This window comes from Dendropsophus ebraccatus, chromosome 14 (assembly GCF_027789765.1).
Source record: "Dendropsophus ebraccatus isolate aDenEbr1 chromosome 14, aDenEbr1.pat, whole genome shotgun sequence".
Taxonomy (NCBI): Eukaryota; Metazoa; Chordata; class Amphibia; order Anura; family Hylidae; genus Dendropsophus; species Dendropsophus ebraccatus.
Window position 1 is genome coordinate 32354768 of NC_091467.1, and position 12080 is coordinate 32366847.

Genomic DNA, 12080 nt, shown 5'->3' on the forward strand with positions numbered 1-12080 from the left:
TTTTGCCTGTGTGTCCTTCTCCCTGCAGAATCGCCAGATTATTGCTCCATGTAATAGGGCCATAGCTTCAGCTGATCCCTGGAGCTCATTCCTGGCTATTCATTTAGAAAGGACATTGCCTAATGGCCCTATTCCACGGGTCGTTTAGAGAAGCAATATCGTTCGTATTCGGCCGATATCGGCCGCTACGAACGATATTCGTCCCGTGGAATAGAGTGCAACGATCAGCCGACATCGTTCATGTCGGCTGATCGTTGCAGTCGCTTGTTTTTCAACATGTTGAAAAACAAGCGACTGATATAGCAGCGATCTGCTGCCGTCGCTCCGTTGAATAGGAGCATCGGCAGCAGACGCTGCTATATCCTATGGGCTGCCCGGACGATAAGCGATCACCCGGGCAGCCCCCCCAGCAGCTCCCCGCCGCCCCTCCCGCACTCACCCACTCGCTGCCGCCGCGTCGAATAGCGGCGGCAGCGAGCGGGGAACGAGGAGCAAACGAGCGCTGAGAGCGCTCGTTTGCTCCTCCAAACGACTCGTGGAATAGGGCCATAACAGTATCCCATTTCAACCAAGCCATTGTCCCAGGTCAAGGAAGCTGAGATATGGGACATTGTTGGGGCCGGCTTACGTACATCCATGTTAGCTGTCCGTTGTGACATGGGTTGGTCAAGGTGGTAACTCCCATGTATCAGCCTATTGGACCGCTGTGAGTGTTATAGAGGAAGAACATAGGAATTTTGGGGTTAATTCAACCGAATAGTTCGGACAACTACTTAAAAAACATAAGAACTTACTTTTTACAGGACAGAAACCCCACTTTTCATCTTTGCCGTAGTCAACAGTGGTTGCACACCAGAGATGGCCATCTTCCCGCCCTGTGCTCGTGCAGCTATAGAACCACTGATTGTCATACTTAAAGGGGATGGCACAGGGGCGGCCATTGGAATTTCCTTGAATAGTATAAATATCTGTGTAAAGAAAGAGAAGAATAAATGCTTGGATAACAGGCAGTTCTTTTTTTTTACTAAAAGATGTTTTAAAGGAAATCTAAGGAGTAGAGTTACAATAAAAGTAGTTCCTATTATAAAGCAGACCATACCATTGAAAATAAATGATGAGAACAGTTCTGGTGCTCCTGCTCCTCCACCCGCACAATGACCTTTGCCTTTGTCACAAAGCATGCCCACAACAAAATGAAAAAGGCATTTTCTAATACTCTATTCTTAAAATAAAAATAAAAAAAACATTTGATACATCACAGTGTTGATCTTTCAGGGTTGGGGTGCTGAGACTACCATGACTGCTAGAATGAGCAGGGAGAGGGAGTCAGCTAAGAACTACTCTCCTTGTCTCTCTACTCATTGCAAAAGACTGTCTCCAGCAATCTGAGATATGGAGAGAAGCACTTAGCTGAATGCTTCTCCCTGCTCATCATACTAGCAATCAATGGGTGCCCCCACAACCAGGCCCTTACAGGGGTTATCCACCAAAAATATTTTTCTTTTAAATCAACTGGTTTCAGAAAGTTATATAGATTTGTATTTTACTTTTATTTAAAAATCTCAAGTCTTCCCATACTTATCAGCTGCTGTATGTCCTGCAGGAAATGGTGTTTTCTTTTCAATCTGACACAGTGCTCTCTGCTGCCACCTTTGTCCAAGACAGAAACTTTCCAGAGCGGTACAAGTTTTCTACAGGGATTTGCTCCTGCTCTGGACAGTTCCTGTCTCAGACAGAGGTGGCAGCAGAGAGCATTATGTCAGACTGAAAAGAAAACACCTGCAGGACAGACAGCAACTGATAAATACTTGAGATTTTTAAATAGAAGTAAATTACAAATCTATATAACTTTCTGAAACTAGTTGATTTGAAAGAAAAAGATTTTCAGTGAAGTACCCCTTTAAAATCTTTTGACAGCACGTGTCTGTACAGATTTCAATTCAATCACGAATACTGACCTTGCTACTGTTTTGTAGCCAAATGGTACTGTATCTTTTTGCACTTACCATTTATTGGAAAAAAAATTTTTTTTTTTTTCGTTTCTATGACAAACTATTTGATAGGTACTTACCTCGAAAGGCGGTAGAACAGATGCTTTGGTTACTTCCAAATATCAGCCATTGGCTTTTAGCTTTAGCTGGTGGCAGAGATAAGCCGGTGGCATTGGAGGCCTGGGGTAGTAGTGCAGAATTAAATACTTCTATGAAGAACTCACATCTCCCAATAAAGAAAAGGTTCTCATCACATTGGTGGGTGGAGAGTGCACTCGATGAGTAGTTGGTAACAGATATTAGGCATTGATAGTTGCCGAGATTGAAGAGCCGCCTTTTTGAAACCCAAACCCATTGCTGTGCAGGTGAGCTGGTATTACACGGCCGGGTAACACGAACCACCGAGTCCTGAGTCTCTAGGCATCCTTCCACGTCAGGGCTGTATATAAGAAATGGGGCTGTGTCTAGGTGAAACAAAAACAAGAAATAAGTAAGTAGAAGTAAAGCTAGTAAAGCTTTGTTGCAAGCACCTACTACTCTTTCAGTAAAAAAATATTTGCTCAAGTTGCTTCTCACCTTTCCCCCAACTAATCTCTCACTGTGTCCTCTTGTTCCACAGTATTCCAGATGTGATGTCAATAGAGCCCTATACAGCAGGATAGCAATCTCCCTCTTCCTTTTGGTAATACCTCTAGCTATACATATGATTTGCTTTTCCTACAGCCTGGTTGCATTGGTGACTTATTCTAAGGTGTCAGAAATCACTACCCCTAAATCTTTCTCTTCTGAAGTCTTTGCTAACACAGAGCTGCCGATATAATACTCCTTAGGATTCCTTTTAACCAAGAGCAATATTTTACATTTGGAATCATTGAACTGCAGTTTCTATTGTTTTGACCATTTATCTAGTGAGGCTTAATCATTTTCCATATTACTGACACCACCAGGAATATCAACTATCAATTGCACTTTTTGTGCCATCAGGAAACAGACAAATCTTACCTACCAAACCGTCTCTTATGTCACTTACAAACATATTATAATTAGAGATGAGCGAACCGGCTGAGGTTTCGGGTTCGTATGAACCTGAACTCTCGGCTTCTGATTCCCGCTGGCTGGCCGCTCCATGGAGAGGGTGGATCCTCCAGGCAGTCCTCAAGGTTGTATCCACAATCTCCATGGAGCGGGCAGACAGCTGGAATCAGAAGCCAATAGTTCAGGTTCATACGAACCCGAACCTCGGCCGGTTCGCTCATCTCTAATTATAATAAACAGGACCCAGAGCAGACCCTTGTGGCACACCACTTGTAACCAGTCTCTGCTCATATTATACATCATTAGCAATGACCCACTGATATCTATCCATAAGCTAAATCTATCAATAAATCCACTTAACTATCTAGGGATTAAAGGTCCCCATACACTTTTTGTCAACCGTACCTGCTGCTCATGGCAAGTTTGGCCATCATTATAAAGTGTAGGGGGTTGTCCCAACAGTCCACCGATAGACAGTGTCAGTGGAGATAGGGGTCAGGCGCCACCAGAGCTGACTGGCTGCGGCTTAACCCTCCCCGTAGAAAATGCTGAACAGGGAGTACGGAAGTGAAAACTAAGTTATTGAAGGTATGTGGCCACATTAAGTCCAGTCCTCACTTACTGCTATTAGCTCCTTATAGGGAACTTTGCAGAAGTCCAAATAAGCGATATCCATGGCACCACCTTCGTCCAACACTTTTCTGACATAACCCGAGAAATCAATGCTGACTGGCATTATCAATTCCTTGGATATCAGAACAAAGTGAAGGTTCTGGAGTGGCCATCTCAATCTCCTGACCTCAGTTTTATTGAGCCGCTCTTGGGAGATCTCAGGCACACAGTTCATGTAAGACAGCCCAAGAATCTACAGGAACCGGAGGCTTTTTGCCAAGAAGTATGGGCAGCTTTACCATCTGAGAAAATAAAGAGCCTCATCCACAACTACCACAAAAGACTTCAAGTTGTCATTGATGTTAGAGGGGGCAAAACATGGTATTAAGCACTGGGGTATGTAAACTTGTGATCAGGGTCATTTGGATGTTTTTCGTTGTCATTATCATTTAAAAAGAGAAAACACAGTAGTTTCACAATAAATGGCCTCACCCAACCACTAACCATGAGTGGGGAAAAAAGTTTTGTGTTATCATTCATATTCTTTGAAAAAAGGACACAAAAGCAAAAATTCTGCCGGGGTATGTAAACTTTTGAGCATGATTGGAGCTATTCTCCCTATCACTAATATAAGCATTCCCCCTGGTTACTAATATAGGTATTATGCCTAATTTCTGTTAAGCCGCACATTTTCTTCCTCATCCCCTCAGTAATATATCTGAAGAATTTTTCATTTCCCTCCTCAACAGATTTTGCCATTTCTTCCTCTTTTGAGGTTTTAGTAGAATTTATAAGCTGCTTTCCCTCCCTCTGTCGGACTTATCTCTCTGCCAGCTACAGTTCCACTCTCCCCATACACCCAGGCCCCCACCTATCAAATATTGACGTGTATCTGACAGGGCAGGGACACTTTAAACCATTACTGTTATTTGAAGTAATTTTTGATATGTCATTAGACTTGTCAAAAGTTATTGATCACACTGGATCTGACTCCTGAGACTCACTGTGATTCTGAGATACAGCTAAGGGGGAATGAGCAGCAGCATGTGCCTCTCCCCGCCACTACTGCACTCTTGGCAGTGAAACCCAATGCAATAAGTAACTTTTGACATGTTTGCCCATGTCTATGGTCAAAATGTTAACACAGACATGATGACACCATTGTGTTCAAGACACAGCTTCCAAGGGTATAACTTAACCTGTACTAAAAAATGTAGGTACAAGATATTTTTGTTACTTACTTATAGGGGTTTCTTTCAGAAACAGCACCATGCTTGTCCTGGGGATAGGGGTGGTGCTGTTTGTGCAAGAAAGCTTTTTTTATTGTTCTTTGTAAGCATTGATAACCCCTTTACATTTGCTTATATAACACTGTAAGGCTATGTTCACACAAGGTATATTTTCATAAAATTACAGCCGTTGTACCACGGCCTTGATTATACACGTGGAGTATACACGTGGTATACGCTTTGGCCGGGATCCCTAGCGGCACCGCAAACAACTGACATGTCAGTTTTCTGTGGCCCCTATTCAGTGAATAGCGGCCGCAGAAAACCATGTCAGTGCACACTGTGGAGCAAGCGGCTCCGGACGCTCGCTCCATAGTGTGCTGTGGGGAGTTCTGATGCAGACGCACACAGATGCACACGGACGCATCAGAACACTGCGGACAAAAAGATCATTCAGCCGTCACTGCAGTACCGCCTGGGATGATCTTTTCAGAGACCGGCCGTTCTATGATCCGGCCGGGTCACGGAACGGCCAGTCTAATACATAGTCTGCACATAGCCTAATGCTGTATGTTCTCACCACTTACTGTATATCACTGGTCTCCAGCTGTTGCAAAACTACAACTCCTGGCATGGTGTGACTTGGAGTTTTGCAACATCTGGAGAGCCACACGCCGGAGACCTTTGACATACATTATTTTATGCTCCCAATAGGACTCACAATGTAATTCTCCAATTTTGTAGGAATCTAATAAAACTACTAGTGTATATTTGGAGTATGACAGCAGACCGGAGTACGCAGAGGAAACTCAACATACAAACTCGATTCAGATTTTGGTTAACTTTCAACTAGAGATGAGCGAACCGGGTCCGAACCCGAACGTTCGGCATCTGATTAGCTGGGGCTGCTGAAGTTGGATAAAGCCCTAAGGTTGTCTGGAAAACATGGAAACAGCCAATGACTATATCCATGTTTTCCACATAGCCTAAGGGCTTTATCCAACTTCAGCAGCCACCGCTAATCAAATGCCGAAAGCTCAGGTTCGGATCGACTCCAGCATGCTCGAGGTTCGCTCATCTCTACTTTCAACCCATCATGAGCGCTAACCACTGTACCACCATGCCCCCATACAATGTAAAAAAAGGTTATTCTCTACTGTAATGTTTTAATTCACTGCCTGCAAGCAGAGATCTGCAAAATGTTGAGGAATTTAGTAAAACTTTGTTGCCATCAGCCATCAATCCCTTTAGGAGGCACCAGACTGCCAACAACGTGCCGTCATAGATACATTTTTTGGACTACAAGTTCATTAAGTTTACTGTGATTTAATTTTAAACATGACGGGAAACCAAAACCAGAGTTAGTGCAGGAGAAAGAGAGAAAATACACACTCAGGAAATGGAGCGCGGGGCTAATTCCTAGATGACACGTATAAGGCTGAACTCTTCACATGGGTCAAAGTTATTATGGGCACATACCTTTAACCCACCCACATAGTGATAATGACTTGGTGGAATAAACCAGCACATGCATGGCATATGTAGTATGACACTGCAGTCACTTAAAGGGGTTATCCAGCGGAAATCTTTTTCTTTCAAATCAACTGGTTCCAGAAAGTTATATGGATTTGTAATTTACTTCTATTTTAAAATCTCAAGTCTTCCCATACTTATCAGCTGCTGGATGTCCTGCAGAAAATGTTTTCTTTCCAGTATGACACTGTGCTCTCTGCTGCCACCTCTCTCCGAGACAGGAACTGTCCAGAGCATGAGAGGTTTTCTTTGGGGATTTGCTACTGCTCTGGACAGTTCTTGTATCGGACAGAGGTGGCAGCAGAGAGTACTGTGTCAGACTGAAAAGAAAACAATATTTCCTGCAGGACATACAGCAGCTGATAAGTATGGGAAGATTTTTAAATAGAAGTAAATTACAAATCTATATAACTTCATGTTCATGACACCACTGAAAGCAAGGGGACAATAGGTTTTAATGGTAGGACATGTATTGAGTAATAATAAGCAGACCTCTCAAACTGTTCGAGTTTGGCAACATCCTCAGAACCTGAACGTTCAGCATTTGATTCCTTGCGGCTGCAGAAGTTGGATGCAGCCCTAGAGAGTCCTGGAAAACATGGATACAGCCATAGTATATCAATGTTTTCAACTCCTGCAGCCATAGGGAAACAAATGCTGTGTGTTTGGGTTCGGAGAATGCTGCCAAATTCTGAACTAGTAATGAGCACCATTACTCTACATTTTCTTCTACTGATATGGGACGACCATGGGGGACATTTATGAAGTCCGGCGTTTTTCCCCGCATTCCAATTCAAAAGAAATGAAGTTCATCTGGTGAAGAACTTCACAGACAGCGGCCGTTCTGTGACTCAGCCGGGACACAGAACGGACGCTTTCATACTGCATGTGAAGCAGACCTTAAAGGGGTACTTTTTACTTTTTACTGGGCGGGTCCCGCATTGCGGCGCTCCGGTGCCCGGTTCCCGGCCACTTCCGGGTGTCTGATGCGGGCCCGAGACATGACGTCTCAGGTCCGCTCAGCCACTCAGTGAAGTTTGCAGATTTTTGTTAACTCTCAGAGATACGTGAGCAGCATTAAACAAATCAAAGGGTGATCTGCCTTGTTGAATTTTTATTCGGGCGTTTCCTCTTACAATCATTGGCATATTTTGAAAGTTGTTCATGAAAAATAACAGATGTGCACCATATGGCATGCTTAAATAGGTTGCAAAATTTCTTATTTCTCCACTATTAAGGTGCCCATACACATTAGAGGAAAGTTGGCAGGATGTCTATGGAGGAGGCTTATTCCCTTATTAGATTGCAACATGCCTGAACCCTTGTTTCCATAGGAGAAAAGCCTCTGTCTTAGGTGTCTGGCAGCAGCTTAGCCCCAATTCCCCAATGACAACATATACACGTTCTGCAGAGTTATCGTCCATAATGCATATAAGTCGATAAAACAGAAGTCCAGTTGGGGACTTAAAGGGGTTATCCAGTTCTACAAAAACATGGCCACTTTCTTTTAGCGACAACACGACTCTTGTCACCAGTTCAAGTGCAGTTTGCAATTAAAGGGGTTATCCAGCGCTACAAAAACATGGCCACTTTTCCCCCTCTCTTGTCTCAAGAAACTTAATTCCATTGAAGTAAATGGAGCTTAATTGCAAACCACACCTGAACTGGAGACAACAATAGGGGGAAAAGTGGACATGTTTTTGTAGCACTGGATAACCCCTTTAAGCTCCATTCACTTCAATGGAAGTGAGCAGCAAAACCCCGCCCAAGCTGGAGACAAGAGTGGGCTGTCTCTGAAACAAAGTGGCCATGTTTTTGTAGCGCTGGTTAACCCCTTTAATATGTTAAGACATCATTGTTTACCTCATCTGTCAATTTGGTTTCACTGTTAACCATCTGCTTTTATTATAGCATATCCATGATAAGTGATTACAGCCTTGCCATATTGTCTAATAGGGAACTGAGGTAGGATGAAAGCTTATGCTTTACACTGCAGCTTAACACAAGCCCAGCACAGGCTTACTAGAAAGGTATTGCTTCTAGAATGAATGATGAAATTAACCCCCTCCCGCCGCTGCACACTAATGTCGCTGCAGCCTATGCCTGATGCTGCAGCGACGTTAATTTACTGCACAGGATGACACAAGCGTAGGAGCTGCGTCTGGGTCATCCACGGCGGGTGAACATAAACATGACAACTCTCAGCACCGGAGACTCTCAGCAAGACCGCAGCATCTATAGGACTCCGGAGAGAGAATTCTCCCTCTACAGAGGGAGAATTGTCTCTCCGGTTTCGATCGGGGCTCTGCGAACAGATGGCAGAGCTCAGATGGTAGCCATAGAAACCGGAAGCCTCAGGCTTCTGGTTTCTAGCTACGGAGGCCGGCGGGGGAAGGGAGGCAAGGCAGGACGCGCGCCTCTGACCCCTCCCCTCTTGCCCCTGCCGCTGTCACAAGATTATGACAGTGGCAGGGGACTTAGGAGAGGTGACAGAGCTATGGATCATTGTGATCCATTATGGATCATTATGATACCATAAGCTGATGTCTTAAAACGACCTGGGCATTGAGGAATCAATGATCCCAGGTCGTGAAAAGGTTAATCCACTAGGAAGAAAATTAATATAAACATTTTTATCATGAGATTGAAAGTGATCTCCTACCCCCAGGATATCCTCAAGTATTTGATCAATGGGGGTCTGACTACTGGGACCCCCACTGATCTTAAGAATGAAGGTCCCTTGTGTCCCAAGTGAATGGAGCAAAAGCATGCTTCCTTCCGGGGCAAAAAAGATCACTTGTTTCATGATCTTTAGAGGTCCCCAGTGACTGCAACCAACAATCATATACTTATTAACTATCCTGTATTAGAGAGAGTTAGGCTTGGTTCACACTACGTTTTTGCAATCCGATTTTGCGGAAAAAAACAGATGGAAAATGGATGCATTTGTGTGCATCCGTTTTGATCATTTTTCCATTGACTTCAATTATAAATTATGGATTAAAACGAATCCTTCTAACCAACACCAAAACATAGTCGACCTCATTTTTGTGTGCGTTTTTTTTTTTATAATGGAAGTCAATGGAAAAAAGAGTCAAAACAGATGCGCACAAATGCATCCGGTTTTTTTTCCATCCATTTAAAAAAAAAAAAACGTATAGGAAAAACGTAGTGTGAGCCCAGCCTTAGGCTGGGTTCACACTGCCTTTTTTCCTATCTGTTAAATATATCCATTTTTAATTGGTTACTTGGTTAACGGACAGCAAAACATAGTCAACACTATTTTTGTGTACGTAAAAAAAAAAAATGCATCAGTTTTTTTTTTTTTATTATAATGGAAGTCAATGGAAAAACAGATCCAAACGGATGACACACAATTGCATCTGTTTTGCATCTGTTTTTTGCCATAAAATATTCACGTTAAACGGATAGGAAAAAGGCAGTGCAAAATCTGTAGTATAGTTACTCACGTCAAATGCTCAATTATATTTGTAGGGTAAGAAGAATTATTCACTTTCTCTCCCATGGCTTATATGTAAAAGTCAAGAATGTGTTGGAAATATTTGTAGAACAGTGTAAAAGACCTTTCCTATGATCCCCTAAAAACCTATTCGACATCCAGAATTATTGAGAGGACGCAGAAAGACATGCCAATGTAAACATGCTAACCGGGCTGATGTGTGCCATATGTTTAAAAGGCCTACATCAAGTTTACAAGAGTTACCAGGGTTTTCCCAAACATACATCGTTTCCTGTGCCCATACAACAATGTCACCATTGTTCCTGTTTGCATTCAACGCTGCTTGAAAAGGAAGCAATACTCTATATATAGGAAAATCTTACAGGTTTTCACACCACTTCAGGGATGGACAAAAAGCAGGTCATGTTTCAGGAAAATGCAAACAAGTTTTTAAAATAAAGAATTCCCATACTACAATGACTGATAGGGCATATGGGAAAAGACAGCTCCCTCAACCATTCAAAATGTATAGACATAATAAAAAAAGCGGTCATCACATGGGACTTCAGCCCCAATTACACAGGGCGATCTCCGGGAACAACCGTCGACTTGTCAGGTCAGCGCTCGCTTGTTCCCTGTGTGTGTGTGTGGGGGGGGGGGGGGGGGTCGGGGAGCTGAGCTGCGGGAGGGATTGTCCAGGGAGCCCATAGGAGATAACTCCTATTACACATTGCGACTGTGGCAGATCATTGTTATCAAGGTTGTTTGTCTTTCAACATGTTGAAAGGCAACGATCAGCCGACATTGTGCATGTCAGGTGATCGTTGCCTTTTAATACACAAATCGATTATCGTCCGGAATGGCAAATAATGGGCCAAATACGCTGATAATCACTTTGTCTAAGTAGATTGCAGACCTGCTCTGTAAGTTCGACGGACCAACCTGACACTCAAATGCTCTGTAATGGTACATTTCCCTTTGGTGGTGGCTCATCACAGTAGTAACCGCAGTATACTGGGGAAGGCACCAGGCATGCAACTATCAGCCGGCTTCTGACGTGCCACCTCTAACACTGTGGTCTTATGGCATCCAGGTCCTGAAAAAGACAACAACTGGGCACAGATGGAGTGATGTGGGTCACCAGGCATCCAAGGGGAAACCCCATCCAGTGAATGAGGCTTTGTTGCAGAGAAAAGCAGTAAATGAGCTGATGCTTCTAACTAGCAAAGTGGCCTCTTTATTCAGATAATCAGTCACAATCATGGCAGTAAAGCCCCTCTCCAAAGTCATCACGACATACACTACTGTACCCCTTGTAGCCATAACATTTAAGTCACCTGCCTAATATTGTGTAGGACTTAATCACACCACCAGAATAGCTCTGAACCATTTAGAACTCTAGGTTTCCTGTAGTATTTGGCACTAAGATGTTGTTGGCAGATGCCTTTTGGAGTGTGGCTGGGGCATTAACCTATTGAATGGGGTCATTGCCGTTACAGAATACTGCAGTCTTGACGGTGTGTGTATGTGGAGTCACAGTAACATTCATGTGATATCAGGATACAATTGCCCATCACACTGCCCCCACTGGCCTGTCTTTTTTCTATTGTGCATCCTGGTGCCAACTCTTCCCCAGGTAAGTGAAAGACATACACCCAGCCATCCACATAAGGTAAGACATGACCCATCACACCAGGCCGCCTTCTTCCATTGTTTCAGGGTCCAGTTCTAATGCTCGTTAGCTTATTGTAGACAATTTTGGCAGTGGACAGAGCCGAGCTAGAGCACATCTTTGATTCCCTGTGTGATCTGACTCTTTTCTTTCATAGAGAGCAGGAACTATTTCAGCATTTCATTTTACAGTAGGCATCCTGTGGGATCGGACCAGATCTGTGGGATCGGACCAGATCTGTGGGATCGGGCTAGCCTTTACTCCCCATACACCTCAATGGGACTGGGATGACCCTGTCACTGGTTCACCGGTGGTCCTTCCTTGGAGTACTTTTGGTAGGTACAAACCACCATAAACCAGGAACACCGCGCAAGGCCTGCTGTTCTAAAGATGCCAGTAGCCATTGTCAAAAGACAATGATATCTGCTTCCCTATCTGCCAAATTGTAACTTGAGTTAAGCAACACGTGACACTGCAACGAAGCCTAGAACTTTTTGGAAAATAGTACAACTTATTCTAAAGGGTTAATATCTGTACAACCTCCTTCT

The 12080-nt window shown here is 43.6% G+C and overlaps 1 protein-coding gene across 3 annotated transcripts in view; it reads right to left on the reverse strand.

Annotated features, from left to right (window-relative positions):
- Positions 1-12080, reverse strand: part of MRC2 (mannose receptor C-type 2) — an 86221-nt gene that overhangs the window by 37756 nt on the left and 36385 nt on the right. For all 3 annotated transcript variants that reach the window (XM_069952838.1, XM_069952837.1, XM_069952836.1), the window contains 2 exons: positions 2072-2455; positions 795-968 (listed from right to left, as the gene is read on the reverse strand). In XM_069952838.1, coding sequence (XP_069808939.1) covers positions 795-968; positions 2072-2455 — 558 coding nt within the window. The remainder of the gene's footprint in view (positions 1-794; positions 969-2071; positions 2456-12080) is intronic.